At 42.7% G+C, this 16825-nt stretch overlaps 1 protein-coding gene across 1 annotated transcript; it reads left to right on the forward strand.

Moving 5' to 3' along the window:
* The first annotated feature begins 2295 nt into the window (after positions 1–2295).
* Positions 2296–3231, forward strand: LOC138568961 (olfactory receptor 1E16-like). The gene has a single exon (XM_069646710.1). It carries the CDS (start codon positions 2296–2298, stop codon positions 3229–3231), a length of 936 nt encoding a protein of 311 aa, XP_069502811.1.
* The last annotated feature ends 13594 nt before the right edge of the window (positions 3232–16825 follow it).

Here is a 16825-nt window from a genome sequence, read left to right on the forward strand (position 1 = left end):
TGTGAAATAGCCAAATGTTTCCCTTTACACAGATGACCTTGAGGAAGATGGTCCTAACTTCAGACTCACATTTATTATTTTTGCAAATTAGTATCCCTTGTTGTGTTAGGACTGGGTGTGAGCCTATTTCAAATATTAGTGTGCTTCACTAATCAATTGAAGTGAGACCTGCTAGCATGAGGACGGATGTATATCGCTGGTGGCAAGAGTGTACATGACACCTGCTGAGGAAGGTAATGGTACCTTTGGTTGTGTGTTTGTTGCCTGTTTAGAAAGAGTGTAGTATCCCTGGAGATGAGTGGTGTTTGATACCTATTGAGGAAGCTTGGATATCCTCAGTGTTGAATGTATGTTGCCTGTTGAGGATTGGTGTGGTATCCTCAGTAGCAAGTGGTGTTTGATGAACGTTGAGGATAGAGTGGTTTAGTCGGTGGCAAGTGTGTGTTTGATGCACATTGATTATGGTTATTGGACCCTCGGTGGCTAGCAGTGTTTTATTCCTCTTAAGGACAATTCTTATGTCCTCTTTGGAGAGTGTGGAGGTCATTACGACCCAGGCGGTAAGGGTTAACGCCGTTGTTAACCCTTAACGCCTGATTCCAATTTTAACGGCTGCTTTTAGCAGGCGTTAAAATCCATGGCGCTAAACCGCCTTGGTGCTAATTACGGCACCGTAATTTACAGTGCCGTAATTAGCGCCTTCCCCACTCCCATTATGCCCTATGGGGCAAAAATGGGAATGGGGAAGGGTAAATGGGAAATGGGGATTTAACGCCCCACTCACCTTGGAATGGGGCGGTAAATCCGCCATCGACCATGGTGTAAACATGGTGGTAAAGTTGGTTTCGTTATACTCTCTGTGTCATTCTCTTTGTACCTGAAGAGCCTCAGTGATGGCTATTGCTGGATTCCTTCAGTTTTATCTAAACCTTCACTATGGCACATTACTTTTATTGGCTACGGACTAGTCCGATCACACTATTCCAGTGTACTGTGTGTCTATGGGTTTGAGCTGTTAGTCTTTCGATCTCCTCCTGCCTAGTTGCGGGTGGTTGTGTATGTACATTTTGCATGCTTGGTTGGTTGTGTTTGAATACAATGCAGTTCTGGTGAGCTTTCATTTGAAGGCATACACTAATAGCACATCAGGTATTGTAGTTTGCCCAGGCACATTTCGGGTGTGAGGTGCATGGTTGTATGAACTGTGTGTGAGCATGAGTGCAGAGAGAGGTGCGGCAACCCGTGCAGTCTTCAAGGCACAGCCATCTGGTGTGTGTGCATGTATGTATTTGTGTGTGTATGTGAGTGTGATGGAGGGAGATACAGATTAGTCTCCTCTTTGCATGTCTGGAACGCCTGTGTGTGCAGATGTCTGTGAGGTAGGCATGAGGGTGTCATGCCATTCAAGGAGCCTGTGTGCTGGCAAGGTTCCAGGTTTTTCAGTTTGAGCTAAATAAACTTGGTGCTGGGAGTTGTTGAGTGCTGGTCCTTCTTAGTTATGTTCACATAATCTCATGAATTCCTCCACTCATTTAATTATCCATGACTGTACCATTCAATACTAAATCTGACATCACTCTTCTCCTGGTACTGAGTGTGTACTTGTCCTTGCCCTACTTATTTGTGTAAATGAGGGTATCCCAGATTTACGTTTTTTGTAGAATGATTAGATTATGGTCATTCTCCACTCTTGGTTCTATAGCCATGACAACCCTTAAAGGCAAATAATGGTTACCTATTAAGCAAGACACAATTTATAGATTAACCAATTTGCCAAATAAATATAGGTTTGACCAGTGAATCACTGATTATCCTAAGTGTCCAACTAGTCTTAATCTTGGACAAATGTTTGCCCATCTTGTATGGCTTTTGTGTTGTGATGTTAGTCACAAGGATATTCCTAATTCTGTAGATAATGATCCAGATAATTGAGATAATGATCATACATCTTTGCTACCAAATGGGAATGTTCTTTGCCCATGTTAGCATTAAAGCAGCTATAATTATCAACAAAGGGAGATCAGTTGATAATCATCTAAAGCATTACTAGACTCATCCAAAACTACATCATTCGGTGAGACATCCTTTTTCACTATTCTGAATCTTCCCACAAGCAGAATACATTATTTTTCTTGACATGCAGGTGCACTTGACACCAGCATACAGTGAAAATATTTGTGAATCACCCAATTTGTTTCTAACACGATGGATATTCTGTATGCATCAGTAGTCATTGAATATTGATTATGAGTCATATATTTTGTTTTCTCCCAACTTCAGATTCAAATTACCCAAATGGACAAGGAGAATCAGACCACAGTGAGTGAATTCATCCTTTTAGGTCTCTCAGACCAGCCAGAGCACCAGCCATGGCTCTTCGCAGTCTTCCTCACTATGTACATCACAACTCTCTTAGGAAATGCCACCATCATCTTCATTATCAGGGTAGAAAGCCGGTTGCACACCCCCATGTATTTTTTCCTTTGCAATTTTTCCTTTGTTGATATCTGTTTCACATCTGTCACTGTCCCAAAACTTCTGATCAACATTTTTTCGCAGAAGAAGAGTATCCACTTTATTAGTTGTGTGACTCAATTCTATTTCTTTCTTTTTATTGGCAACATGGAGAGTTTCCTACTGAGTGTGATGGCCTATGATAGATATGTAGCCATCTGTAACCCTCTGCACTACACCACAGTGATGAGTTGGAACTTCTGCACTGGCATAGTTCTATTGGCGTGGCTGATATCTGCACTCCATTCGCTGATCTACAGCGTTATCGTTTCCAGCTTGGTCTACTGCAGATCCAACATCATACACCAATTTTTCTGTGACCTCCCACCATTGCTACAGCTCTCCTGCTCAGATATCTCCAAGTATCAGATTTTGATTTTAACAGAGGGGTCACTTGTAGTCATGGGTCCCTTCATTTTGATTGCAGTCTCTTACGCACTCATTGCCTTTACTTTGCTGAAGTTGCCATCAGATCAGGGAAGATGGAAAGCCTTCTCTACATGTTTCTCCCATTTAGTTGTTGTGACCCTCTTCTACGGGACAGTCATCTTCATAAACTTTCGGCCATCCTCAATAAACTCTGTGGATTACGATCGCGTGGTTAGTGTGATGTACACCATTGTGGCTCCCATGTTGAACCCTTTCATCTACAGCTTGAGGAATAAGGACGTGAAGGATGCCTTGAAGAAAGAGCTCTGCAAGAAGACAAGGGTGTAAACGCTTAACCAATTAGCAAACTAAAAGAATGTCTCAGAATTGAATAATCTGCTATACGAAATATGCTTATAATTAATACAATCTCACCAAACTTCAGCTTCATTATTCATGCATTTCTCTTCAAAATCTTCTCACAGGTTCTGTGTGTGGTTCCACAAATTTCGGATATGAGGACTATTTTAAAAGCACCATTACTGTGATGAAAGAGGGGGGTTTGTTGGAGAAAATACTACAAATGCTGGAGATGCCTATTTTATTGCAAACATGCAATAGATTGTAGAAGTACACCAGGACTAGGAGTGGTTGTGAAACTGCACTCTGTCCTGTCCACCCTGTGTGAATTCGAATGCTTGAGTCTTCAACAATGACATGTGAGGACTGCATATCACATGTCACATGGCCATATCAGCAATCACTACTATTGATTGATTAATAATGGATGCATAAATGCACAAGATATTCAAGAAGCACACCTTAAACCAATGCTAATACATCTGAAAGAATTAGCATTATTATTATTTTTTTTTCAAATGGCATTTAACTATCAATAGCTTATGCAAAAAGATGTTTCCAAATGACACTGGTCATTATTTGAAATGTATTAAACAGTTTTGCCAACGTGCTGTAAACGTTTACACACATTGGTAAGACAATGCAGAGGAATATACCCCCTTAAACACGCAAATATAATATTGTATGTACTAAGGGACCAAAAATGCATTGAATGTGTGCTTTATTGTTAAAGTCGCCTCTCTAACCCTGTACCCGAACCTTCAGAAATAGGATCTCTGCCATTTAGTTGCTGACGCTTACATGTGTGTCCTTCTTTGTAGCTTTCCTTCTTTGTAAGAATGGTCCTAATTCAGACTTACAACCTATGTCAGTTGTTTCTGACACATTTTGTACAACCAAGCTATTCTTAGGGTTAAACCTGGCGAGTTTAACAGACACTTATTTTCTTCTGAATTCGATACCATGACTTTTAATAGGTGCGTGCGACATGTGTCTTTCTATTGACGAAAAGGCTACTATCCAAAAACACAAAACCTAACAATCTAGATATTGTACTACGTAACTTTAATCCCTGCAAAGCCACTGCTTGTTGCATGAAACTTGACATCAGAAATGCAACCTTCAGTGATATCATGATGTAACTGATGGCATCACTGATCACTGAGACAATCACATTTGACATTGATAATCATACATAAGACATTGTTATTGACAGCAAAGGAGCTATTATTGTACGTGTAATGTCAGTATGTTGAAATGTGTTTCTATTATGTAATGCTGGGCTGCAGGTTGGTGTACCATGCAACATGTGCTTGAACTGAGCATGCACAATGTGTTGCCTGTTTAATGAGCAATGCATGGACACACACTTCATTTTGGTTTTGACTTCGTTGGGTGGTGCTTGAAGCATACTCAGAGAAAGGCAAAGCTATTGGCGTAGAGAGATGTGGCCTCAGGCATATACATCTAGTAGGTGTAGTTGTAGCAAGCGTTATGTGCTTGAACTCAACATACACAGATATGTTCGTGCTTAATGGACCATGTATGTACACGTAGACACTTTTTTTTTTGTTGTGGCTTGTTTAGGTGGTGGTTGAAGCGATACTCAGAGAAAGGCAAAATTATTGGTGTAGAGAGGCATGAATCTGATTGGGCACATTAAGTGTCCTAAGTATCAGGCCCATGGATTACATCAGAATGTATCTACTAGATGTCTGGAATTTCAAAACTGGAGCCTTCCACAGGCTACTTCACAAGAAGAGATGCAGAAGAGGCAAAGGAATGGTGTGATTGGCCACAAACCTTGGAATTACCTTCCAGAAAACTTCACAAGCCTTGGAAATCACCAACACTTCAGGAAAGATTTGAAGATGTATTTGTTCTTGAAATCCTATCTCACTTAACTGCTCACAATGGTACAGAAAACGTGCATATGTGTGCCATGGTGCATTGCAGAAAGGAAAACTCACCTGTTTTTGTTGTTGCTCTGTGCAAGCTGTTCCCGCACTTTTCCTGCAGAGAACTGAACAAGAAGAGGGCTCAAAACTATGTTTGGAGGAAGGAAAGGGGTGGATTCACATCAGGGAAAATGCTGTGGAGGGTCCACGAAGACTTAATAGTTGGATGTTTTGTGGATGGCTGGGCAGACTGTTTCAGAACCTTTTGGCCTTACTGCAGGAATCACCCAGGATTCCCTCCAGATTCCAATGGGAGCATCACAAGGCGAGATCAGAAAAAAGTGCAGCATGAGAAACAGTGGAGGAAAGGGGATAATATGGGAGGATCACGAGATTTACAGAGTTGGGAGAGGTACATTTCTGGGGTAAACTAACATGGGAATTAAAGAAGAGGTAAATAGTGGGAGCATGGGCCACTGGCCATGGATGCCATGACAGTGAAATCGGAGTATTTGCTTATTTACTTAGGAGGGGCTATGGCCAAAGATCCTGGTCAGTGGGATTCCTTTAGTCACTCATGACGGGGAAGGGGTCATGACCTTATGCTAATTGTAGCAGAGTGGATACAGGCCATAGCTGAATTACTGTGCCAGTGGTTCATGGAGAAGATACAGCATATCAAAACCCTTGAACATCAGTGAAAACACTGTAGTTGACAGACAGGTAACATGGCCCAACTTATCGCAGCAAAACCTCTGACAAAGCAGCAGGTGTGGCCAGTGTCTACAGCCTTAACACAGAGTTAACCCCTTTGCTCTGCCCCTGAGCAAATACATGAACTCACAGAAGGGATTAAAAATGAGATCAACAAGGACATGCATGGATTTTGTTGGGTTAAATTGGTTCATCTTAACCCACTCTCAACTATATTATTGTACTATGTATTTTCACTGAATACATATTTATTTTATGTGTGTGTGTGTAATTCAGAGAAAAGCATAGTTAAAAGGGACATATGGTATGGTTGCATTGTAAAAAAAAAACATTTAAAATGATTTTTAAAAAGGCATCACTGTCATTTCAAAACTTCATAACTCGTCTGCTGCTGTCCGCTGCTGTCCGCTGCTGTCCCCTGCTCGTTGTGCTGATCCCTATGGGAAATCTGGTTCAATCTAGGTTTTACAGTTATAATTTGTTTGTGTTCCCCATCACTGTCAAAGCACGTCATCATGGTCATCATTAGCTGATTGGCTGGTGGTGGCATTGAGTTGCCTTGGGCGTCATGCACCATTGCAGGACAGTTCTGGTGGCTGAATCGTTGGTGTCCCAGTTCCTGGACCACTCAAAAGAACAGTCCTAGTGAGATGTGGGCAATGCTGTTAGAGTATCCTTTCTAAGATGGCGGACAGTGCTTGCCTGTAGCATTTGTTCCCAGCTCAGTGGGGGGGGGTCATTAACAGCCTCATTCCTGTATGTGAGTTGTCACAATGTTCCTGATATATTGTATCCATTTGTGTTGTTGCTCCTCGGAATTCTTAACTTCAGATACTTCTGCAACCTCGCTTCTCCATCCTCTTTGTTTGCTGCTGCTGTCCCCTGCTGCCTTCATATCTTTCTCTCCAGTGCATACTCTTATTGTTTCTTTGTTCTTTCTTGCACTGCAGTTGTTTTGGTTGCCCTAACCTTCACCCTTTGCTCACCAGAAAGCGTGCCGTTGTGCTTCACCTCACTGTTAACATGATATCTTAATTTCTACCTTTAATCCTGAAGGCAAAGGTGATGCAGATAAAGCGCCTGCTTCACTTTCCCGGTGTGCTTTACAAATGTGGGGGCATTAATACCGGCATAGAGTTCAAGTTGGTGATAATGCAATGTATTCTGATGGAATCAGCTCGGAATTAACACCAGGTGAAAGAAAGCGGATAGGAACCCAATATGAAAGCTGCCTGCAAAGCACATTTTACAGGCAGCATTTACACTCGTCCACTATTGGCGTGTAAAAGTCAAGAGAAAAAGTGATTTTGCCTCTATTTTACTGCTCAATTTTCCGCCACCTAGTGGAAAGTAGGAATATTGCGCAAATACGACATTTTGCGCAAACGTGCTCATGGAGAGTAACCCTTCTTTGCAATTAACGTGGGGTTTAACATGACTACATAACGCTCAGACTCTAGGGGCTATCCCCGCCGCGGAGGTGTTTTTCTCAGAGTGCACCACTCTTGTCTTGAAGAAGTGAGGATGCTTCGAGAATGGTAGAACGATTTTTCTCAGTAAAAAGGAGACTCTGATGCCCAGGAAAGGCCTGGTCTTGATAATCACATTAAATGTAAAGTTGTCGTAACACGTTTAGGTTAGTACTGTATTGCATGTTATCTGTCTTGTTTTAAATGAGTTATCATGAGCAGTGCATTGCAGTGTTTATCAAAGGAGGTGGAATACTTGTTGTTGCCATACCATATCTGGCACGTATTTAGGTGTCATTGTTTTATGTTGCAACCATAAATTCCAGGTATCCCATTTTTTGCACTCTATTGAAAATGTTAATTAGGAAACTAAATCATAAACCATAATAACTTTTCACTGAATTTGTACTTTTGGGAGCTCAGCTTGGCATGGCCTCTGGCCATGCTCAGAGCTCTCCAACTGCAACCGCTGGAGGCCATGGCCAGTGGTCACTCTGTTCAAAATCCATATCAAGCCACCTGCAGTGGGCAGTACACATGGCCTGCCATCAAGGCCAGTGGTCACTTTGCCTTCATCCATCACCTAGGTTACGACAAGCCAGTTGCAATATTACTCTAGATTTTGCCAGAACCGATAGCCGGTGGTTCCTTTCACCCAAAAAATAGCTATACCCCTCCCCACCAATACACCTATAGTGATAGATAGTCACGGCTTGCAGATATTGCCAATTGTCAATTTGGATTGGGCTTGGACTTCAACTATGCCATGGGTACCCCAAGCATGCTATATTGGGTGTGTTCCATTCCATGATCTGCAGCAATGATCACTGGTCGCTTCACTGTGGCATACACTTTTGCCATGTCTCAGGCCCTCCAAGCAACCCATAGTGGCATTGGCCATAGCCTGCAGCCGTGGTCAGTGGTCATCATATCTGGGGCATGGCCTTCGGCCATGAACTAGGCCGCACAAACCTACTTCTGGTGGACACTCAACTTGCCTATTGCCATGTCCAGTGGGTACGTTGCCCACTGAATTACTTTCAGCCATTCCCTAGGCCCTCCAAACCCATCCACAGTGGCCACTGCTCCCCTCTATGCCACCCACAGGACTATGCTGCCAGATGTACTTTCAGCAGTGTCCTGCGCTTTGGCTATGCACAAGGTTTCACAAATCAACCCCTAATAGCCAGTGGCCGTGGACCCAGGTACTCACCCCTTGAAATGGTCAGTGGGGAAAAGATTGGTGAAAAGACACATTACAGAATTACACTTTTTAGGGAACTTATCCATAAGATTCGTCCAGCCAAAATGTTCCCACTGAATGTAAATGTTGTTGGAATTATAAACACCATCATACTGAGAGTCTCCAAAGGGCACTGCTATCAGGGCATGTTGTTTGCCATGCTTTGGGGACACTTGCCTTCCATAATGGGCACTGCCCATCGCATTTGGCCCAGCCCATCTGTCACCTTGCCCAGATAATTGCGTTTTGTCCTCAAAACACTGATAGTTGACAGGATTGTAACCTGTGGCCATGGACACATGATACTTTGTCAAGTTGCTTGGCATTCAGTCATCCCTTGGCCTCCTAAACTAACACAAAATCAGCACTAGCCCTCTGGTTCCCCACCCCAACTTGCCTTCAGGTCATGCCCTGTGGTCATTGAGTTAGGGCACAAGTCTAAGCCATTTAAAGTGGCCACTGGCCCTGGCCTATAGCACTACCCAAAAAAGGGGCACTGGCGATTCCAGTGGATTGCCTTTATCCATGCCTCAGGTCCCACAATGTGCACCAATCTGACTACTGGCCCATCGCCATGGTCAGTGGCCCTAGTGCCTGGGACATAGCATCCTCCCACTGTGGCTGCTGGGCCTGGTCAATTAGCCACTTACACCCATTGCTCGTCCGTGGGTCACAAGTAGCCACACAGCTCACTGAGGTATCCCAGCCTATGTATGTTGGGGTAAGCGGGAATCTCACTGGCATCTACCCTTGAATCCATGGGACCAGCTGTAGGCCCATGTACTCAAAACATCCGTCAGACCTATATATAGCCTTGTGTGTTACCCACTCCTCAACATACCCAGGCTGGGTATTTGTCAATGTTCACTTTTCTGCCATATTCCACCCACCTGAACCCCTCTTACACTTCCAAGGACAAATGAATTGGCCCAGGAATGCTATATGCCCCTTTAAAAACGTTTGAAGCACAGTATAGACCAGACCCCATACAATGGGCCTCTTCGCGAGTTTGGAGGTAGCCATGCCGCTATTTGCGTCATGGCTGCCTCCAAACTTGGGTCCGGGTCCCCTTAATGGGGACTTACCGGGTCATTCCACCCTTGGAGGACCCAGTATTTCCCCATTCAGGGAAGCCATCCCCATTCCGATTCGAGCCCCATAGGACTTAATGGGAATGGGAAGGGAGATAATAACGGGCCCGTTTAGTAACGGGCCCGTTATTAGCTCCCTGGTCTTTTAGCGGTTCCCGCTAAGGGCGGCTGGTCTTACCGCTTACGGGAACCGCTAAAGGACCTCGAAATGCAGCTGTAAGTGGTTAACGGCACCAGCATCCTTACCAGTGCTGTTAACCCCTTACTGCCGAAGTCGGAATGAGGCCCAATGTCTGTGACCAACAAAGACAGATATTTGGAAAATGCTTGTGAGCCACAAACCAATAAGATGTATTATTTTTCAATGATCTAATTTGGTCTCCCCTTACTAAAATTGACATACATTTGTGGATCTTAAAACACCACTTGGCCATTCAAGGGCTTAGAAATGTTTATAAACAGTTTGGGTGAGTTGTATCAATGATGAGATACAGTCACGGCAATAGCCAGGATCTGCATTTTGTAGCTATGAAGCTTGATTTTGTGAATTGTAAATGGACTGTAGTAGAACAAAGAGAAATAAGGGTAGAGTTAATGACAACACTGCATATAAATTAATTGGATGGAAACAGGAATAATCGTTTCTTACAAAGAGCAACACGAGATTACTTCATGAAAACACAAAGTGGCACAGATTGACATCATCATGGAGACTAACAACCAGGATATATCCCAGACCTGCATGATATCCATTACCCCTGTTGGAACAGAATTTACAAATAACACACAAGTCTAGTAGCTAAAAGGGAGGATTAGCATAACAGCAGACATCCTTGTTTTGTGAGCTTCGTGGCATTGGCAATGAATAATTACTTTATGTGACTATTAGTGGTAAATTACCTAACTGCCCACTCCTAAAGCATCCACTGGACTTATGAAAATAACATTTTAAAGAAAAGTTATCATCATTCAAACCCGACAACAGATTAATGCATTAGTAATATTATAAGGGACATCAAATGGGCTGTCCTAGATTCTTCTTGGGTAATGTCATATTAAGGCCTATTAATGTGAAAAGGGGTGCATGCAATGAAGAAATAATTGAAGATGACTAGGACCAACACAATGATCCTTTTGAACTATGTATTCATCTACCAGAGTGAATATGTTACCACATAACGTTACATGGCCAATCCAGACCGACTCACAAATATAGCGGAAACCTCATGTGGGGTGGGCATTCGGTGAACATGGAGAGATTCTGGACTTTGGAACAAAAAGCTGCAAGTATGGTGAGTGTATCACGGGCAAAAGGGATGATGTCTGTGTTATGCAAACTATCTTCATGATTGTTCTTGAGAGGTACTCAAAGAATATATAAGAGACAACTATATTACAATATACACGCAAGACAACCTTAAAATTACACAACATATGAGAAAAACAGTAGGTAAGCAGCATGGGAAAAGCAGGACCTTTGAGTTAATAAGACATAGAAGTTGTTCTTTCTATACATATAGTTCTCTGAAAGATAAAACAGACATGTGTCCTTTCTCCCAGTTCTGTGTCCCTGCAGTCAAATTGGATTCCCCCTTGATACAACAGATGAACCTTAAAGAAATCTCAGGAAATAAATTAAGATTGAGAACGTCTACCATTTGTATTTAAATACAGTGTAGGGTAAAGCAGGGGTGCAGTATAGAAGCACCCTTAATTTGAAGAAGCATGCAATTGCTAATAGTTGTTTTATTGGTATTACCCAAATTGATAATTTACAAATGATCGTATGGTAAATCTGGCTGAATTTGGGCAGTACCATTCTATCATTTCTAAATGATGAGTTTGGGTAATCACTACCAAACATGGGAAGCAGGGGTTTTGGGGTGTCCCCCGCTCCTCATGTTTGGTAGTGATGGCTTTTGGGAGCAGTGTGGGTGCCCCCGCCTCCTGAGGTTTAGAGGCAGAGGGCCAGAAAAAATAAATAAAAGCAGACTCTGCAGAATCGAATCTGACCCACGTAGGATATTTATAACGTGCGTAATACCTAGAGGTTTCTAAGTGCCGACCCGTGGATCGAGCCTGTGTGACTCTGCGTCGTCTTGCTTCCAAGTTGAGCACGTTGCTCCTGAGCTATCCTCTAGAGGCAAGGGATGGATCTGATGCCGCAGGGTTAGAAGATGAGCAGACAGCAAAAAGGTAAGTAGGGGGTCAATGGGGGGTTTTAGTTTGGGCAGATTTGAACACGGCAAAATTGGCTTTGTGGCCAAATTGACCACGGTCAATACGCTGCAAACAATTGTGCCACAGCCAAACCGTATACATCCGTTTTATTATATGATCTTGCAGTAGTCTGTAAGAGGCAACATTTCAAAGTATGAGAAACATCTTTCCCCCTATAATAAAATAAATAGTCCTGTCCACTAAACACACAGGCAACACCTGAATAAAATGTAGTGATAATAAGACATAACTGAAACATGTGGAGTTTAAAGGATGAGTAACAATCAGGCATTGATTTCAATGAATTTTAGGTAAGAATTGTAAGAACAATCCATATACAGATTTATTATAATGGAATGTAGGCTAAGCTAAATGGAAGTAAATAGTAGAAGGAGCCCCCGTTTGTCTCATGTTAAATTGTGACAGGTGGTTGAGAACCGACAGTGGAGTGAGATCGAAGATGGGGACTGTGAATCTTAAGTTTTGCAGAGTGACGTGTTGCTAATGTCCCAGAGGTTTTCCACCCCAGGGCGAAAGGAAGCAGTTGTACATTTTATATCGAACTGATAAGCCCCCCAAAGTTTTTGATAGCAATTTTATTGAACCCCACCATTTTTATGTAAATCTTATATGTTTTAAGAATGTTTGATAGAAATTTTGATCTAAAGGGACAGCCCTAAGGCTATGATGGTGTAAGGCGAGTGGCTCACAACCCAGATATATAGCCGTTGTGGTAGGCCTGGGAAACATGGGTGCTCTTTCAGCTTTCCAGCGGCTATTCAGGAAATGACAATTATGAACATCTACAGTTACAACAAGGGGAAAACACCCTCTGGAAGCCCCGGCAGTTATGACGATAGTCATATTTCTGATTGTTTTACGGTGTATGATGGGATGGAAGATACCCAGGTTTTAACTGCCAACTTTGAACCTCAAGAGTTTTTGAACAACAACAATTTAGTTTTGGAGCAACCCGCCGGAAACTGATCTAGGCCCCCTCTCAGGACTTGATGAATAACAGCGTCCTGTGTGCGGGTGTGAGGAGCACCATGCTGTACCAGAGACTGTCAATATTTCTTGTGTTTGCTCCTCAAACCAACTTGAAAACCCTGTGGAACCTGACAGTTGCCTATGTAAGGAATATGTTTCGCTAATGGAGACCAATGGAGAACCGGCGGCTCCCTCCCAGGTTGATTTACAGGGCATACAAGGGTTTACGGCCATGATGGTTGTGGCGTTGTTTAAAACAGCTCTTTTACAGAGAGAGCTACAGACGTAAAATGTCTGACCCCCAACAGGATGCTCACAAATGTTTAGAAGTATCTTAGGCGGATAATTCACTATCTAAAATGTGTTGCATGTTGAGCCCTAAATGTCTAGTAGATTTGCTGTGCTTGACATAGCTGCTGACACAGATAAGAGTTGGCATAGCGACTGCCCAATGCGTGTCTAAAAACTTATGGGATATAGATCAGCAAAAACCCCATTTGAAAATGAAGCAGTTTAGAAGCATGTGTCTGATGGCTGTTAGAAACTTCATCGAGAAAACAGTTCCCAAGGGTGCAGGGATAAAGGATATCTATTTGAACGCCTAATGGGTTGTCGACATGTTTGCTTATCAAGGTGGCAGCATGCAATGTGTCTGTGCAGTAATCGTATGTACTACAGAGCCTATAGCAGTACCAATTGTTCTAGTATTTTAATGCAAAGACATTTTTAATAAAATACATGGTTTAAAGGTTAACAAATATCGGTTGTTTATAAAACCTGGTTGCTTCTTTATGTTGAGTGGTTATGGGCGAACATGTAGGGCCTGAAGCTGTCGGAAATATATTATGATGAAGGAGGTGTCGGTAGTTATGGTGGGGTTGAAAGCCTGTTCCATAAACTACGTACCGATATTGAGAAGATGTCACAGGGAGCGAACAAGACGTGGCTTTCCAGTGAGGGGGCCTACACACTACACAAGCCAGCCTGAAAACATTATAAATGGTGAACAACTGTGGTATCTGACGTCAACCAACAATGGCAGGCAGATATTATGGATTTGAGCCTGTTCTGCGAAGACAACGACGGTTTACGCTACATTCTAGCCACCATCAAGGTTCTATCAAATGTGCCCATGTTGACGCTTTAAAGAACAAGACTGGTCACAGAGTGGTGATGGCTTTTAAAGGCATATTTAACAAAGGCTGATCCCCCCCTAAACTACAGATGGACGCTGGTGAAGAGATTTTAAATAAACACGGGATGCATCACTTTGTAATGCACTCTGAAGTTAAAGCCTCCATTTTTAGAACATTTTGTAGGAACCTTTAAAACCGAGCTGTGGCAATTTGTCACATCTAAAAACATCCATAGATATGTTGAGCTGTAACTCACTTTCATAAATGTGTATAACAACACGTATCATAGATACATTAAAAACACCCCCGCTGATGTAACACCGCTAAATTCCCTAGAGATCAGGAAAAAACTGTACCGTGAAAGACTTTTTAAAAAGATGACACATATGCCCCTTAAAAAGGAGAATCATGTGCGGATCTCAAAACACAAAATCGTCTATACAAAGGGCTATTATAGAACTACAGTGACAAGATCTTTATCGTAGATGGAGTGACTCAAAGGGAGGGCCTCTACATATACACACTAATTGATTATTCAGGTGAGGGTGTTCGAGGTGTTTCTTTTTACAGAGAGGAGATCCAGAAAGTCAGTAAAGACCAACAGTGAGCTTATAGAATCGAAAAAGTCATAAAGAGTACAGGTTGTGTAGCCAGGAAACAGTATCTAGTCAAATGGCTAGGGTGGCCTGACAAATTCAACAGTTGGGCGCCCGCCAAAACCCTAGGACCATGGGTGTGTAATAGTGTGGCAAGGAGTCTGCCCCTTTCTATATTTGTGCTCCCCAGCAATGCTCCAGTCAAAAAATTCACAGGGAACAAAATATCCAACTTTACTGTGAAGCTGACCAAACCTGTACATTTGCAAGGACAATGGATGGTGGCACTCACTGAGGTTCTGTATGTCTGATCGTGAGACACTTTAGCCCCAGAGGGAGCCACTTGTATCATAAAATGAACAAACCCTCTGAGGCTCTGGCCAGGTAGGTTACCCAAGGGGCATTAGCCAAATATACAGGAACTTGTCAGAGTCAACAACATAGTCATATCAATCATACCCACGCTACACCTACACCCGCGTTAGCAGATTTATTTTTTACAAGATCCAGATGCGTCGGTTCGGTTTTCAAAAGCTGGAAAGCTGCGCAAGATATTGGGAAGCGTGCAGCACATTGGAAGAAAAAAAACATGGGATAATACCTGCGCCAACATAAATGGTTTTGTTTATAGATTACTGTTTTACAGCGATATCGTGGAGTATCAAAAGGTGGGGGATAGCTATCCCCAGCTGCTTAGGACAATGGAAATTAAAGGGAAGAACAACGATATTGTGAACATTCAATACAACAAGCCCAATTACGTCCCCGTGTGTAAAAAACATTTCAACACCATCAACATACAGATAAAAGACGACCAGGGGGAGTTTGTATCATTTAAATATGGAAATATCTGGCTGTGGTTTCATTTCATACCGCTGCGGCTCAAAGGCTAATAAAACAACATTATAATGGCTGTGGTGAAGAACTATGGAGACCCTGGTGCCTATATGGAATATTACCAGGCCAGTTACAGCGATCAGCCATATTTTAGCAGAACCCCCATAATGTATGGTGTGGAGCTTGGCGGTATCTTTAAAAATTATTTTTAGATGCACAATGCCCTTCCTATGTCGTGGCTTTGAATTGGCTAAACTGCACGTGAAAACGCAGCTACCAATATTGCAAAAGACCTCATGGGAAGTATGAAGAATACGGTTTTCGCCAAACAGAAAAAGGAAGGCCAGGACAGAGCAGGACTCATTTATGAACCACACAGGAACCTTAAGAGGAAGAAGTCAGTGCCCCTGCTGCGCGGCCTCCCAAAACCCATCAAGAAAAGCAGATCAAAAGCCTGACGTGGACAGCCATGTAAGTAGAAGAAGCGTGTTATTACTAGAAGACACAAGGTTGGTGATATCTTTTAAATAATAATGGCCTTCTTACACTGAACATCTGCAGAATGTGTGAAATCAGAGCTCAATCTCTTCTCCGTAACCCTGACCCAAAAAAAGCATCAATAACAATTTCTACATTGAAGTATTGCCTCTGGTCGCTCTATCACCTCTTGCTCCCATAGAGTTCTTTGTATCAGGGTTGACTGACATGTATCTGGATTTGAACAACACAGTGCCACATCTAACCTTTAAAATAAAAAAGGCGGATGCGACCGACATCGCGGGTACAGCATGAGTGGACATGATCGCCTACCCAACAGCCACTATGTTCAACCAGGTGGACATGACCTTGGGTGATCAAATGATAATGCAGAGTGATAATATATACGCCTACAGGGCCTATATAGAGAGCCTATTAAATTATGGCCACAATGTCCTGGATAAGCAGCTCTCAGCATGCCTCTTTTATCGCGACATTGTGGGTCATTTCGACAACACCGTTCTGGACGGCGATAACAAGGGTTTTGTGAAGAGAGCCCTTCACGACAGAACCAGTAGAGTATTCAGTTACGAGGCTGTCTACACGCTGACCTATCCTTTCAGGATAAACTATTGATGAATGGCGTTGACCTTAAAGTGAAACTATCCAGAAACACGGACGCTTTCTGTCTTATTAGCTGAGACGCTGAACAATACCAACTAGTCATCCTATCGGCTAGTTCATTCGACAAACGTGTAAGCGTCTCGCCGACCATTAGACTACCACATGCAAAGGCGCTGCAGATATCTATTGTGAATTATCCTGTAGATCGAGTAACCCCTTAAAGTCTTCAGCATTCCTACCGGATATGAGGTACCAGTTAAGACAACTTGACTGCTTCCAAAAATAAT

The sequence above is a fragment of the Ambystoma mexicanum genome, chromosome 2q (assembly GCF_040938575.1).
Source record: "Ambystoma mexicanum isolate Mex_15411 chromosome 2q, UKY_AmexF1_1, whole genome shotgun sequence".
NCBI classification, from domain to species: domain Eukaryota; kingdom Metazoa; phylum Chordata; class Amphibia; order Caudata; family Ambystomatidae; genus Ambystoma; species Ambystoma mexicanum.

What these genes read in the sequence shown, in the direction of transcription:
- LOC138568961 (XM_069646710.1), top strand. Translation starts at nt 2,296, where the DNA reads ATGGACAAGGAGAATCAGACCACAGTGAGTGAATTCATCCTTTTAGGT.